This window comes from Pseudophryne corroboree, chromosome 4, assembly GCF_028390025.1.
Source record: "Pseudophryne corroboree isolate aPseCor3 chromosome 4, aPseCor3.hap2, whole genome shotgun sequence".
NCBI lineage: Eukaryota > Metazoa > Chordata > Amphibia > Anura > Myobatrachidae > Pseudophryne > Pseudophryne corroboree.
In genome coordinates, this window is record NC_086447.1 from 354,181,410 (window position 1) to 354,198,849 (window position 17,440).

Below are 17,440 nucleotides of genomic sequence, written 5' to 3' on the forward strand. Positions count from 1 at the left end.
ACTCTGGGCATCGGGCACCGCTCCAGGACTCTGGGCATCGGGCACTGCTCCAGGACCCTGGGCATCGGGCACCGTTCCAGGACCCTGGGCATCGGGCACCGCTCCAGGGGTTTGCAACTCTGCTTCAACAGGAAAATCAAGAGAGGAGAGAAACATTCTCCTTTGGTTCCTGAATCTATAATGGGGCTCCCTAGCCCAAGGACGCCAATTATAGGACAGAGTGCTTTTTAGTGTGGGTTGTGTGACAAGTACCTCTGCCACAGTAGAGACAGGAGTAGGTCTTGTATCCTGACTCAACTTGGCCAGAGGGCAGGACTTGTCGCCACACTTTGGCTTGCGCAACTCACAGGTCTGCAGATAGTGGCCTAAACCCCCACAATATAGGCCTAAATCTAAGTTTCTGCGACGCAGACGCTCCTCTTCTGAGAGCCTGGGCCGCAGAAAACTTTTAAACTTTTTCTCTACAACTGAACCTGAGGATTCTCTTGTCACCATATTGTGAGCAAGAGTCTCTTTAGAGGTAGATGAACTCTCAACGACTTCTGGCAAGATAAGCAAAATTTTAGTCAGAAGGTTTTGCAGTTGCTTTAAGGATTGCTGCAAAACTTCCAGTCGCTCAGGTTTCAAAGCACTGAAAGCAGAGTTCAGGGCTGAGAGAAACGCCTGCAGGGCTTGCATAGATGGCATAGGAGGATTTTAAACTAGACAAGACAAGACTAAACTAGACTAGACAAGACAAGACTGGACTGGATTTTTTTTTTTTAAACTAGACAAGACAAGACTGGATTCTGCACACCGGACTGGATTCTACACACCGGACTGGATTCTGCACACTGAATTCGAGACAGGACTGGATTCTAAACACCGGACTGGATTCTGCACACGGAATTCTAGACAGGACTGGATTCTAAACACCGGACTGGATTCTGCACACTGAATTCTAGACAGGACTGGATTCTAAACACCGGACTGGATTCTGTACACTGAATTCTAGACAAGACACTGGACCAAAAAAGAAAAAACTACTATTTAGCTTTGTTTCTTTTTTGTTGTATGGCTGGTGATAATGTTAGGTTCCTGGTGCTCAGAACAAGGGAGATATTGCGTAGTGAATCCAGAGCACCAGAACGTGACGCTGAAATAAGGTGTGGTGTGGAAATAGCCCCTAGCACCCTACCTCCATTGTTTCACCCGTGTGGTCAGTTCACGCCTGAGTGACTATGGTTTCTTGGGCCCACGGCAGCCGCGTTTGAAGGGCGGATTAGGTCTGCCCAACTCCGATGCCCCCAGGTCTTAGAGTGAGACAAGGCGTGAACCGAGACAGGATAATAACAAGGGGACCTCTAACTAAAGCAAACAGAAGGCTAGGGGCTACTAACAACCCTAAAACTAAGTATATGTGCGGCACGCCGCCAAAGGAAAAGAACAACAAAGGAAATGCTGTCTACACGCCGACACAATACTGTTGTGTACCGGCGGTGACAGCATGTGCAGAACCCTCTGCAAAACGCCAGTAACAAATAAAACCAAAGAATACAGCGGCCTAGGCCGACGGACGCGGCAAAGCCGCTACTCACGGAACCGGTACAAATACTGGCAAACGGACAGGAACCCCCAATGTAGCCGACACAGACTCTCAGAACCGGAGGACAGGCAGAATCCCAAACGACAGACCGGTGGACACCAAGAAGCCAGATACTCGACCAGGCACAGACAAAGCCACAGGACTTCTGGACAGGAACGCTTCACGGCAGGACACGGGATCAGACACTGGAACCGACACTGGAACCGACACTGGAACCGACACTGGAAGCAGCTAGACAGACACTGCTAGACAGGAGCTCAGGAACTGGCAGGGACTAGCTCAGAACTCAAGAACTCTGGAACTTTCACCAGCGTCTGTGTATTGCACTGAGCCAGAATATAACAGAGAGGCCTAATTAATTATGTCGTGCAGCTGTCCTGTTGCATGACTCCAAACTGACAAGATGCAATTAGCAGACAGGTGAGGCCAACCACATGGAAACAGGCTGCAATTACACAGACTCACCACCGGCAGCAAACAAGAGTCTTCTTAAACCAGAGCAACGGGAAATCCTGGCCTGCAAGACAACTATAAACATAAAATACGGAAAACAGGAATGAACCACTACCTGTGGTTCATAACAGTAACCCTGTGGCGAGTAAAGCGAGCCACCAAGACCAAAGCATGGTGAGCAAAGCGTGCCCGCGAGGAGTGGCATTTCAACAAATTACTATCCAAATCACAAACTATTACCTTTAGTAACCTTGTGGCGAGCGGAGCAGAACCATGCCACGAGCCCAAAGCATGGCACGCAAATGCATTTCAACAAATTTGAGTAAAAAAATGTTAAAAAACACAAAATAACTACCCCCCCAAAAAAATTATTGTGTTGACCTTTTGACCCTGTTGACCTTTTGACTGTCAACCTTTTGACTGTTGACCTTTTGACCCTGTCGAACATTTGATCCTTATTTTTTCCTCTCAACCTTATGGTGTAGACCTAATGACTGTCTATCTTTTTAATGTTTATCTTCTGTACCACATCCCTCCTTTGTCCCCACATGCTTCTTGCTGACTGTTTAGTGTCCGAGTACTAAGCGCAGGCACTCAGGGCACAGTTAACCCTTTCTCTGCTGTAAGTTTAGTAGTTTCCAGCCAGGGGAAGGGGCACAAAAGTCACACTACAGTTCATGCCAGCTCCAATGGGGTATCACACAAAGTCTTCCAGTAAGTGCCTGCTTCCATTACAGGGCAGGATGTCAGTTTAGCCAGGAACACACTACAGTCCCTGCTGTAGGGTTGAAGGATGACATTGCTAGCAACCCTGTGCAGTGTAAATGAAGGACGGAACGATATGTCTTCTATCCTTCATATCTGTATATCCAATCCCCACTAGTCCAGGCTGAAGGGAATTCAACCTGACCTTCAGGACAATTGTCCATCACTGTAGTGTGTACCGAGCCTTACTCTTAACTTAGTGCTTCATTCCTGTTCTGTTCTGATACTCTAACATTAGCGCCTGTGATATTACTGAATGACAAAGAGCGTCATAAGATCACTCCATCCCCAAACAAACTTGCCTAGTGGTCCCATTCCAGAGCCCAAACAATACACAGAGCTTGACAGATGATCCCTGTGTTCTTCTTGATGTCATTTGCCAGGTAAGCGCACTAAGGGCATTAAAAAAAAGTGGATGAGTGACATTCTATCAGTCATCCAGTGTTTATTCACCTCTAGCCATTGTGATCTAGGCAACCTCCTAGCTTCACCAAAACGGTAGGGCTGACACTGCACAGTGCGGAGTAGACCTAAAAACTACTGGCAGTATGATAGGAAATATTGTAGATGAAATAGACAATTTAAAAGGGCCAGTCAACTAATTATAATTCTGAAAATAAGCCTCTAATTCCTGTACTATGTTTAGCATGCTTTTACATTCTGCTAACCACTGCAAAAAAAAAGGGTAAAAAATATTAATGCAACTTTAAGCATGCTTTTCTATAAATATCTAAACAGACAAGCTTCAGTTCTGAGGGATGTTGTTATGCACACCAGTGCCTGCAGGAAAGTACTGGTGTCAGAACTGTTATGCACTCCAGTGTCTGCAGGAATGTACTGGTGTTTGAACTGTTATGCAAAACAAATGGACTCACAGACAAACTGGGGAATATGACATAACGTACACAGAAGGTAATAGGGTAACAAAATACACACAAAGTGAACAGAGAAGCCCAGAGGCTAAGGAACTGGGTATCTCCCTTGTATTAGAACTGCACAGATGGAAAAAGCAAGATGTTGTGTTTTAATACATAGAGAACCCGAAATGCTGTTGCTAAGGGCAACAGCAAAACCCTAAAGGGTTACCAACGGGTGTGGCAGTAAACTCCTTGGTCAGAGATGGAATGATAGACACAAGGAGAGTCTCCACAATCCTATTTCTCACTTGCAGTGCACAGGTTTTAGCTTACTGCCACTAAACTGACCCCTGACACCTAGCACAGTGAGACAGGATTAGACAGGCAAGTCTTAGAATACAGCCGCAAACTTGCTAAGTTCACAGAGTAGTAACAGAACCCCAGCAAGCTAAACGACTGACTCCAGTCTTACTGCTAGGTCTGGATTGGCAGAGTGTAATACCAAATCCCCAGGCCTATTTGCAGTAAGCAACAAACAAATACAAAGCTACACAGTACTGGCTAACTTTCATGAACTGACTAACCAACAAAGATTCAGCAGCATCTGCTTACCCTGAAAAGAGGCCTTATAAAGCAGGTGCTGTCCACGCCCCACTCAGACCTCACAGACTGTGAGCACAAAAACCAGCACCGGATCCCCTGCCGTGCACAGAGCCTATAACCACTGCACAGCAAAAGACCCGAACCGGAGTATCAGCTGCGCTCAGGTTACTCCACTAGCACTTGTCTCCCAGTTGCCATGACGACGTGGCAGCACAGGGCAGGAGACCCTAACAGTACCCCCCCTCTGACGAGGGGTCAAAGAACCCCTACCACCGGGTTTATCGGGGAACTGCGAGAAGAAAGAGCGTATCAGTCTGGGGGCATGAAGATCACAACTGCGCACCCACGACCGCTCCTCCGGGCCATACCCCTTCCAGTGCACCAAAAATGACAGCCGACCCCGAACCACCTTGGAGTCAAGAATCCTTTCAACAACAAACTCCCTCTGGCCACGTATCAGAAGAGGGGAAGGTCTTCCACTGGAAGAAGGATTACTAATCGCCCGTTTTAAAAGGGAACAATGAAATGTTTTATTGATACCCAAAGAACGGGGCAGATCTAACTGAAATGCCACCGGATTGATAACCCTGGTGATCTTATAAGGGCCGATGAACCGGGGCCCTAACTTATGAGATGGCTGTCTCAACTTCAAATTCTTGGTAGACAACCAGACGAAGTCTCCTAATTTGAAGCTGCAGGGTCTTTTCCGCTTATCAAAAACCCTTTTGGTCACTAATGACACAGACACAAGGGCTTTCTTCACTTTCCGCCAAATACCTCTAAGGACCGAAACCACAGAGGAACCACCAGGCGTGGAGTCCAGGGGGTCAAAAGAATTGGCCTTAGGATGATGCCCATACACACAAAGGAAGGGAGAGATCCCTGTAGCAGAGTGAGCCGCGTTGTTATAGGCAAACTCCGCCATGGACAGATGAGCAACCCAGTCAGTCTGACACTTGGAGACATAACACCTGAGGAACTGCTCCAAGGACTGGTTCACCCTTTCAGTCTGCCCATTAGACTGCGGATGGTAGCCTGACGACAAGCTGACAGAAATCTGGAGATCGGAACAAAATGCCCTCCAGAATTTGGCCACAAACTGGGATCCGCGGTCAGAGACCACATCAAGTGGCAACCCGTGGAGACGCACAACATGCAGCATAAATAATTCAGACAGGCGTCTGGCTGATGGCAGCCCAGCCAGTGGAACGAAGTGCGCCATCTTCGAAAACCTGTCAACGACAACCCAGATGGCTGTCATCCCCGAGGATTTGGGCAAGTCCACCACAAAATCCATTGAAATGTGGGTCCATGGCTTAGATGGGATAGAGAGTGGATGTAATGGGCCAACAGGAACCCCTCTAGGAGTCTTATTTCGGGCACAGATGTCACATGCCCGAACCCACTGATCCACATCCTTAGCCACCGAGGGCCACCACACCGCCCTAGATAGCAACTCCCGAGTTCTGGCAATACCCGGGTGACCTGCCGACTTCTTGGCATGGAATTCCAGGAACACTCGCTGTCTTAACCTAGGAGGCACAAACAAAAGACCTACCGGAAGGTCTGGAGGAGCCTGCTCCTGTGCTCTAAGGACTAATGATAAGAGGTCCTGGGTAATGCCCACTTTAATACATGATGGGGAAACAATGGGCAACGGCTCCTCGGTGGTCTCCTGGATTGGAGCAAAACTCCGCGAGAGCGCATCAGCCTTGATGTTTTTTGACCCAGGGCGATATGTTATCAAAAAATTAAAGCGAGCAAAAAACAAAGCCCATCGTGCCTGCCTGGCATTGAGACGCTTCGCTGACTCTAAATATGCCAGATTCTTATGGTCAGTGAGAATTGAGACCACAAACTTAGCCCCCTCAAGCCAGTGTCTCCACTCCTCGAGTGCATCCTTAATAGCCAACAATTCCCGGTTACCCACGTCATAATTCATCTCGGCAGGCGAAAATTTACGGGAAAAGTAAGCACAGGGATGAAGGCGATTATCAGACACTCCCATCTGAGAAAGCACTGCCCCAATACCCATCTCAGAGGCATCCACCTCCACCACAAAAGGACGCTCTGGATCTGGGTGTCGCAGCACCTTGGCCGAAACAAATGCCCTTTTGAGACGGGCAAAAGCCGCTTTAGCCTCACAAGACCAGTGAGCAACATCCGCCCCTTTCTTAGTGAGTGCCACCAAGGGCGCCACTATAGACGAAAATCCAGCGATAAATCGTCTATAAAAATTCGCAAAGCCCAGGAAACGCTGAAGCGCCTTCAAACTAGTGGGCTGCACCCAATCCAGGACTGCCTGTACCTTGGAACCCTCCATTTGGAAACCTTCTGGGGAGATAATATATCCTAGAAATGCGATTTGCTGAACTTCAAATTCGCACTTCTCCAGCTTCGCCCCAAGCCGGTGGTCTCTGAGTTTCTGGAGGACTAAGCGTACATGCTTCCGATGTTCCTCCAGGGAATGGGAGAAGATTAGGATGTCATCTAAGTATACAACTAAGAATCTATCCAAATATTCCCTGAGCACATCATTCATGAAATCCTGGAAGACTGCCGGGGCATTACAGAGCCCAAAAGGCATCACCAAATATTCATAATGCCCTGAGTGGGTATTAAAGGCAGTCTTCCATTCATCCCCCTCTCTTATTCGGATTAGATTGTACGCACCGCGTAGGTCAATCTTAGAAAAAATGGTGGCAGTACGAAGCTGGTCAAACAAGACCGAAATGAGCGGCAGTGGGTATGAGTTTTTAATCGTGATACGGTTCAATTCCCTGAAGTCGATGCAGGGTCGCAACGAACCGTCCTTTTTACCCACGAAGAAGAACCCCGACCCAACTGGAGACTGTGAAGGTCTGATAAATCCTTTAGCCAAGTTCTCCTGAATGTACTCTGCCATAGCCTGAGTCTCAGGACGTGACAGGGAGTACAACCTGCTCTTGGGAAGCTTAGCATTTGGCAACAAATCAATGGCACAGTCATAGGGGCGATGGGGAGGTAGTACCTCTGCAACTTTTTTGGAGAACACGTCCGCAAAATCTGCATAACACCCTGGCAATCCTGGCAAACTTAGCTGCGAGAGCCTGACTGGAAGGCTCAAGCAACTCCTGAAACAATCAGTACCCCAACTAAGAATCTCCCCAGAGACCCAGTCAAATTGAGGATTGTGGGCCCTTAACCAGGGTAACCCCAACACCAATGGGGCAAAAGTACAGACAGTCACATAAAAGGACAATTTTTCAGAGTGTGTGGCTCCAATAAACAAAGAAATCTGGCTAGTGCAAGAGGTAATTTTACCTTGGGATAATGGTTCCCCGTTTAACCCACAAATCTCAATTTCCGATGCCAAGGGTACTAAGGGAACAGAGTGTTTCAGGGCGAATTGGCGGTCCATAAAAACCCCGTCGGCCCCACTGTCCACAAAGGCCTCAGTCTTGACAGTTTGACCGAGGATCTTCAAGGTCACCGGAATGATAAAAGTCTTCTTGGGAAATTCTGACTTCTGGCCTGACAGGATATTTCCCATCACCCTCAGGCCCTGAAGTTTTCCGGCTTTTCTGGGCATGATACTACCACATGACCTTTATTCCCACAGTACAAACACAACCCCTGCTGTCTCCTCCGCGTCTTCTCACGCGAGGAGAGGCGGGTAGCCCCAATCTGCATAGGCTCCTCAGAAAATTCCTCAGAGTCTGAGGTTCCCTTGGGAAGGAAGGAAATCTCAGTCTCCCTTTCAAGCCTACGCTCTCTCAGCCGTCTATCCACCCGGATGGATAACTGCATGAGCTGATCCAAGCTATCAGGCAAGGGATATTGTACCAGTTGGTCCTTTATCTGGTTAGAAAGACCTCTTCGGTACTGGTGTCTCAGGGCTGGGTCATTCCACTGGGTATCATGGGCCAACCTCCGAAACTCCGTACAGTAAACCTCAACTGGCCTTCGCCCTTGCTTAAGGATCGAAATCTGAGCCTCGGCTGAGGCCGTCTTGTCAGGGTCATCATACAACATGCCCAGTGCCGTAAAAAAAGCATCAACACTTTTAAGCGACGGACAGTCAGGCTGCAACCCATATGCCCAGACCTGTGGGTCTCCTTGTAGCAAGGAAATCATTAAATTGTCGAGTCAGGACCTGCACCTGATCGACCACCTGTTGCAACGTATTTTGAGGGGTATGCTCCATATTCCCACAAAATTTCAACAGGAGTATTAGGCTGCTGAATATGTTATGCACACCAGTGCCTGCAGGAAAGTACTGGTGTCAGAACTGTTATGCACTCCAGTGTCTGCAGGAATGTACTGGTGTTTGAACTGTTATGCAAAACAAATGGACTCACAGACAAACTGGGGAATATGACATAACGTACACAGAAGGTAATAGGGTAAAAAAATACACACAAAGTGAACAGAGAAGCCCAGAGGCTAAGGAACTGGGTATCTCCCTTGTATTAGAACTGCACAGATGGAAAAAGCAAGATGTTGTGTTTTAATACATAGAGAACCCGAAATGCTGTTGCTAAGGGCAACAGCAAAACCCTAAAGGGTTACCAACGGGTGTGGCAGTAAACTCCTTGGTCAGAGATGGAATGATAGACACAAGGAGAGTCTCCACAATCCTATTTCTCACTTGCAGTGCACAGGTTTTAGCTTACTGCAACTAAACTGACCCCTGACACCCAGCACAGTGAGACAGGATTAGACAGGCAAGTCTTAGAATACAGCCGCAAACTTGCTAAGTTCACAGAGTAGTAACAGAACCCCAGCAAGCTAAACGACTGACTCCAGTCTTACTGCTAGGTCTGGATTGGCAGAGTGTAATACCAAATCCCCAGGCCTATTTGCAGTAAGCAACAAACAAATACAAAGCTACACAGTACTGGCTAACTTTCATGAACTGACTAACCAACAAAGATTCAGCAGCATCTGCTTACCCTGAAAAGAGGCCTTATAAAGCAGGTGCTGTCCACGCCCCACTCAGACCTCACAGACTGTGAGCACAAAAACCAGCACCGGATCCCCTGCCGTGCACAGAGCCTATAACCACTGCACAGCAAAAGACCCGAACCGGAGTATCAGCTGCGCTCAGGTTACTCCACTAGCACTTGTCTCCCGGTTGCCATGACGACGTGGCAGCACAGGGCAGGAGACCCTAACAGATGTGTTGTAGAGCATGGTTGTGATGTTTGCCAGCATACACAGTAATCAGACACGATACTCTTAAATCTATGGGGGGCATGCAAAACCTTGCGATGTTGATGACCACTCTGTGCTGTTCCAATAGATGGCATTGCAGGGATCACCCATGATTCAGCCCCTAAGACTATAAAGATGTTTTAGTGCCAAATCAGAGGGCCAAATTTAGAGATACAGTAGTTTGCATACATCTCTGAAGGTGGGGGGCCTGTGCGTGACCTGCTCTGCACATGTGCAGAACGTGTCCTGGGTCTTCGCACGCAGTGCCCCCTGAGCCACATTTAATTAATAGTCTGCGGCTATTTGGGTGTGAGGAGTGGGTGAAGCTAGTGTTCCTGAAAATGGGTGTGTGTTGCAGGATCGATGTCAACTGCATCCATCTCTGAGTCCTTAGGCAAATGAGGAGGGTGTACTTTCAGTGAGAAACACTGCAGATCAGGAGAGATTAGGTCCTGCCACATTCCCTTGCTCAGCTGTACTTGTGATACCAGTACATGAAGAAATGGCAGAGAACCATGCCCTTCTTAACCAAGGGGAAGATAATGAAATGGTGAGTTTACTCTTACACTAGATGTTTTTGTTGGTGATGTTTTTAAATATATTATATGCAGTAGATACAATAGCTGCCTGTTATTGTGATTATAAACTTATATCACATGATAAGCTGATTGTGGAAGTTCAGTAACTTACTGTACTTATTGTTCACATGATCTGATGTTGACTAAACCTATCAGTTTTCTATTGCAAGCATTTTGTAACTTGTATTTCTAAACAAGATGTAGTGGTTTAGACACATTTTAATGTAAGAAATAAATAATATAGTATGATTTAGAGTTAAATATAAAGGATGCCCATTTGCCTGTACACCATGGGTCTTCAACCTGTGGCCCTCCAGCTGCTGCGGAACTACACATCCCACCATGCCCTGCCACAGTTTTGCTATTAAGGCATGGTAAAACTGAGGCAGGGCATGCTGGGATGTGTAGTTCCGCAGCAGCTGGAGGGCCACAGGTTGAAGACCTATGCCAGTGTACACCAATAGATGTCAGCACGCTTATATTTCCCGGCTGTGCTTTAAGTTGCATACATTTTTAAATTGAAGTGCAGCCTTATCTGAAATGTAGACCTAGATCTGAAGCAAATATATGGCGGTCAGAATCATCAAAACAAAAACTCCACCGTCTCATTAGGCACATATTTTAAAAAGACATGTAATACAAAATAAGGTGCATCGCAAAGGGGTATGCTTGCCTTGTGGCTGCCCACACTTATCACAGTCCACTTACACATGAACAACTCTGATCCACCTCTGCAGGCATAAGAGTAAAGCGGGCATATTCTATACATTTATCTGCCAGATAATCTGTGGTTGGACTGAAAATCTGGTAATGGATGAGAGCAATTGACAATCGACTATTTGCTACCAAACACCGGGAAAGGGACAAAACCTGTCATTTATACAAATTGGTTAAATCACGATCAAGTTTTGTCCATTTTCCAGTGTTTGGTAGCAAATGGTCGATTGTCATTTGCTGTCACACACCCTCCAACATTTTACACATAAAAATCGGTACAAATTAGGAAAAGGTGCGTGGTCACAGGGTAGAGGGGGCGTGGTCATGCCTCTTCACCTATACTTTTAATGGAAATTTGAAGAGTCAAAAATCGGTACAGACCATAAAAAAAAGGTACTGTACCTGCCATGAGGGTATGCTCTCATCCATTACCAGGTTTACATTCAAATCACAGATTATCTGGCAGATAATTGTATACTGTACAGTTTAAGATATGGGTAGCTCAAAATACCAGAGCAAGTTGTCCGCATGTGCAGTACATTTGATTGTTTATAAAATGTGATATTAGGCCATTTGCACTTATACAAGTGACTCCAAGTGAGCACTAATATGTCAAGGATATGGTAGATATAGATGTTCTTGTCATAACACAAATTGATTTAAGTATTTGTAGTGCGCCAAGATAGAAGTATGAGCCAAGATAGCAGAGCTCAGGGACTAGATCTCGTTTGTTGCAATCTTTGGGGAAGTAGGTACAGTACATGGAAATAGCTAATCTACATACTGTATATCCTTACATCACAATAATAAAAACTCTGCTGTCCTTAATTTTTTCTACTGGTATGGTATAATTCTATAATTTTCCATATGTATTAGGGTGCTTATGATAAATTAGTTGTATTTTATTTTTGGATGCTATAATACAAGATGTATTTTAAACTCTTCTAATTTAAAAAGTCATTGTGAATAATTCTTTATCTTTTCACTTTTCCACTGCGAGAAACAGTTTCTTATATAGCGCTGCAAATTCTGTTGCGCTTTACAATTGATCTCATCATAACCATACATCTTTATTACTGTAATTTGCATTGTATTTTAAATACACTGCTCTGAATAAAGGGAACACTTAAACAACACATCCCAGATCTGAATGAATGAATGAAATATTCCTATTAAATACTTTGTTCTTTACATAGTTGAATGTGCTGACAACAAAATCACACAAAAATTATCAATGGAAATCAAATTTATTAACCCATGGAGGTCTGGATTTGGAGTCACACTCAAAATTAAAGTGGAAAAACACACTACAGGCTGATCCAACTTTGACGTAATGTCCTGAAAACAAGTCAAAATGAGGCTCAGTAGTATGTGTGGCCTCCACGTGCCTGTATGACCTCCCTACAATGCCTGGGCATGCTCCTGATGAGGTGGCGGATGGTCTTCTGAGGGATCTCTTCCCAGACCTGGACTAAAGCATCCGCCAACTCCTGGACAGTCTGTGGTGGATGGTGGATGGAGCGAGACATGATGTCCCAGATGTGCTCAATTGGATTCAGGTCTGGGGAATGGGCGGGCCAGTCCATAGCGTCAATGCCTTCGTCTTGCAGGAACTGCTGACACACTCCAGCCATATGAGGTCTAGCATTGACTTGCATTAGGAGGAACCCAGAGCCAACCGCACCAGCATATGGTCTCACAAGGGGTCTGAGGATATCATCTCGGTACCTAATGGCAGTGAGGCTACCTCTGGCGAGCACATGGTTGGCTGTGCGGCCCCCAAAGAAATGCCACCCCACACCATTAATGACCCACTGCCAAACCGGTCATGCTGGAGGATGTTGCAGGCAGCAGAACGTTCTCTATAGAGCAAAAGATATTCCCGCACCAGCCAAGATTTATCCAGACAATTACTCTCTTTCCCTTATAACAAATCTATAGTGTGACTCCACACTCCTATCCGGGAGTGCTACCCCTGGCTTAGAAGACTATACCACAAACACACAAAGAAAGAAGCCTTTCTTGGAGGGCACCGAGATTCAAATACCTTATCAATTAATATATAACTTTTATTGTTCTGTATTAAAAAGTTTTTAGCCACATGAAATATAAAACTTTTAAGTGAAAAATAAAGTGAAAAATAGTGAGATTAAAAATCTGTTATTCTCCACAGAGACTGCTGCTGCTGTGATTGAGTATTCTCTTTCAATAAAGGCTCAATGGCCCCTGCTGCTTTTATTTTTATTCACAACCTTGCTGATTTATTTATTTTCTTTCAGCAATCACCAGTACCTCTTCAATCAATTCATATTTAATGTTTATTGTTGAAATAAATTGTGACTGGTGTGTTGTTTCAATAAACTAAATTGTTTATGAAAACATATGTCTATACTGTAGTCTTGTGTCAATATAATAGAAAGCACTCAATTTATTCCACACATCTTTATTAACACTAGTTGTCTTTAATTTTGTTTTATCAGTGTGTCTGCATGGTTAATTTAATTTCTAGTAACAATCAGTACGTAGGAATGTTTATTCATTATATTGATATCAGATGCCAGTGACATTCTTTCTCATATTCCCCCAAATATTGGATTATATGCCTGCATCTGGCCCAATATTAGTCATAAATGTGTTTGTGAATACATAAATGCTGATATATTATTCGTTTAATATCTATAAGTTCATATCATAGTTCCAGTTATTGATCATATGTTGCCAGTTGATTATCTCAGCCAACACTTTTAGACACCTGTTTCCAAATCTGCAATTATGTTTCAAACCAACGTCTCCAATTAATTTGAAAACTGTAACTAGTATATAGTTATTACATTCCTTTACTATTGATCGTAACGTTCGTATAATGAATTAAATAATTTAAATTATACCCACAGTATGAAAGTAGAGGAAGAAACAGCAGAGCGCCTATAGTGTAGTATCCCTTGAGTTAATTTTTGTCACATGCAAGAATAAATATTGCGTACCGGATTACGGCTTGATTTAAGGCCTATCGGTCCTCAGGTCTTCTAGTCCACTTCTCTGTCGGAATCTAGATAGAATCAGGAGACAGGGAATCGCTATATAGCGTAGTAATTACTCGTAGATTGGTGTCAAAATTTTACGTCTCGTATAAGATTACATGCGTACCAGATAAAACAATTATTTGTGCCGGTCAGTATAAATACTTCAGTACTGGTCCTCATCAGATGGTAGCACTCATCTGGAAACCTGAAAAATATTTATTACCAAGTTGAAAAAACTTGAAGAAAATTATTCCCAGAATATGATAGCGTTTATTGGGATTCCTTATTATAGGCCACCTAATGAATTATATTCTTCTCCAGCATGTAGATATATATTTCATTCATTTTTCTTGGCTTATTGGGTTGGCATTTCCTCAGTTTTTCAAAGTATCAATGAAGTCCAACAGAAGGGATCCACTTGTAAACTTAGGATAAAAATATCCCTTTAATTTTCCAGCAGTTGTCCTATAGGTCTGCCTGCATAGGTATCCAATATTGGAATATATAGTTATTACATTCCTTTACTATTGATCGTAACGTTCGTATAATGAATTAAATAATTTAAATTATACCCACAGTATATTCGGGTTTAACCTTTAATGTTACACACACTTATACACATGCCTATGTTAATTAGATAGTGGGAGCCAGTAGCGCTAATCTATTTCTTAGAGCCGGGTATTTGGATTATTTCATATTGCCTGACCTCACAAACACCTTTCCATGTAATCACATATGTTTCCTGATTAATTTAATATCTCTGTGGTATGTTAGATGGTCAGGCTGGCATTTCACGATGTTAGTGCTGTCTTAGATCTCAGCCGTATGCTGCGGCTCCGGACAGCCATCGCGTGCGGCTGACTCTGTCCCTCCGCCTACACGTCTCTGCACCCGCTCCTAATCTAGCCGCCCAGTGTCGGGTATTAGAGGCCGTTCGTTCTCCCTTCCCCCGGCTATTCTATATCTGGCCCAATAGAAATCACTACAGTATACATTTATAATTCGACATTATGTTTCCATTTTAAAGCAGCAGAATATAACAGCAATGCAGCAGTCTCTGAAAAAACGCCAATGCACGTTTCACAGAGGCTGCTTCGTCAGGGCCCTGACGAAATTAATTGGAGACGTTGGTTTGAAACATAATTGCAGATTTGGAAACAGGTGTCTAAAAGTGTTGGCTGAGATAATCAACTGGCAACATATGATCAATAACTGGAACTATGATATGAACTTATAGATATTAAACGAATAATATATCAGCATTTATGTATTCACAAACACACTTATGACTAATATTGGGCCAGATGCAGGCATATAATCCAATATTTGGGGGAATATGAGAAAGAATGTCACTGGCATCTGATATCAATATAATGAATAAACATTCCTACGTACTGATTGTTACTAGAAATTAAATTAACCATGCAGACACACTGATAAAACAAAAGTAAAGACAACTAGTGTTAATAAAGATGTGTGGAATAAATTGAGTGCTTTCTATTATATTGACACAAGACTACAGTATAGACATATGTTTTCATAAACAATTTAGTTTATTGAAACAACACACCAGTCACAATTTATTTCAACAATAAACATTAAATATGAATTGATTGAAGAGGTACTGGTGATTGCTGAAAGAAAATAAATAAATCAGCAAGGTTGTGAATAAAAATAAAAGCAGCAGGGGCCATTGAGCCTTTATTGAAAGAGAATACTCAATCACAGCAGCAGCAGTCTCTGTGGAGAATAACAGATTTTTAATCTCACTATTTTTCACTTTATTTTTCACTTAAAAGTTTTATATTTCATGTGGCTAAAAACTTTTTAATACAGAACAATAAAAGTTATATATTAATTGATAAGGTATTTGAATCTCGGTGCACCCCAAGAAAGGCTTCTTTCTTTGTGTGTTAGCAGAACGTTCTCCTTGGTGTCTTCAGACTCTGTCACGTCTGTCACATGTGCTCAGTGAGAACCTGCTTTCAGGGCACCAGTGGCGAATTTGCCAATCTTGGTGTTCTCTGGCAAATCCCAAACGTCCTGCACGGTGTTGGGCTGTAAGCACAACCCCCACCTGTGGACGTCGGGACCTCATACCACCCTCATGGAGTCTGTTTCTGATCGTTTGAGTAGACACATGCAGATTTGTGGCTTGCTGGAGGTCATTTTGCAGGGATCTGGCAGTGCTCCTCCTGTTCCTCCTTGCACAAGGTGGTAGCGGTCCTGCTGCTGGGTTGTTGCCCTCCTACGGCCTCCTCCACGTCTCCTGATGTACTGGCCTGTCTCCTGGTAGCGCCTCCATGCTCTGGATACTACGCTGACAGACACAGCAAACCTTCTTGCCACAGCTTGCATTGATGTGCCATCCTGGATGAGCTGCACTACCTGAGTGTGGGTTGGAGACTCCGTCTCATGCTACCACTAGAGTGAAAGCACTGCCAGCTTTCAAAAGTGACCAAAACATCAGCCAGAAAGCATAGGAGCTGAGAAGTGGTCTGTGGTCACCACCTGCCGAACAACTCCTTTATTGGGGGTGTCTTGCTAATTGCCTATAATTTCCAACTGTTGTCTATTCCATTTGCACAACAGCATGTGAAATTGATTGTCAATCAGTGTTGCTTCCTAAGTGGACAGTTTGATTTCACAGAAGTGTGATTGACTTGGAGTTACATTGTGTTGTTTAGGTGTTCCCTTTATTTTTTTGAGCAGTGTACATTTACAGATTGGATACTCCTAGAGAATTGCAACCAGTTAAAAGTATAAAATAAATTAAACTGCAGTTTGGTTAAAATTAAAATATATGGACATTTCAGGGACAACAGTGACTGCTAATCTTTAAAGAAGTCCCTAGAAATTACTCAGAGTTAGAGGCACATTGAATACCAGGGCAATCTGGAGGCAGTTATGTGATTAGGTTTATTGGCAGGGGTTAAAGTGGAGGGGAATGAGATGGAACTGAGTTCCACCACCTGTAATGGTAGGGGGAACTAGTTCCACCACCTCCATTGCCCTGTACAGTAATTCCAACAGAAAAACCTGCCCCATCACCTACATGAATAGATGATGCAGGTGGCGATAATGTTATTGATGAGCTGCAGCCACCTCCTTCTTCCTCAGGTCCTGGTGGCTCCATGGTTCTCTTCCATTTACAGCTCACCCCTCTTGGTACTCACACACGTTGTGTCTGTTGGACAGCATTCATCCCCTCAGGTCCCAGTGGCTTCTTTTTCCTGCACAATGTATGTGATGTCATGCCTTTACCTCTGCTGAAGTGAAGAGGAGCCATGAAGAGGAGCAGGTTCTGTGCATCTTGAAGACAAGATGAGAGAGGGCTGGAGGAAAAGAGAGCTGGGGAACCTGCTGGAGGGACACAGGGCATGGAGCTACTGGAGGGATACAGGCAGTGAGCTGCTGGAGTGACAGAAAATGTTGATAAGGGGCACTACCGTGGTCATTATGTGTAAGGGGTACTACTACTGTGGGCATTCTGTATATAAGCAGCACTACTACTGTGGACATTTTTTGTATAAGTGGCACTAGTGTGGTCATTATGTGTAAGGGGCACTACAAATGTGGGCATTATGTGTAAGGGGCACTACAAATGTGGGCATTATGTGTAAGGGGCACTACTGTGAACATTGTATATAAGGGGCACTACTG

General features: G+C 44.3%; 1 protein-coding gene across 1 annotated transcript in view; it reads right to left on the reverse strand.

Annotated features, from left to right (window-relative positions):
• The window catches only part of LOC134910906 (uncharacterized), a 111,829-nt gene extending 94,916 nt beyond the window's left edge, over positions 1–16,913 (reverse strand). The window contains exon 1 of the mRNA XM_063919293.1: positions 16,829–16,913. Coding sequence (XP_063775363.1) covers positions 16,829–16,913 — 85 coding nt within the window. The remainder of the gene's footprint in view (positions 1–16,828) is intronic.
• Positions 16,914–17,440: the final 527 nt, after the last annotated feature.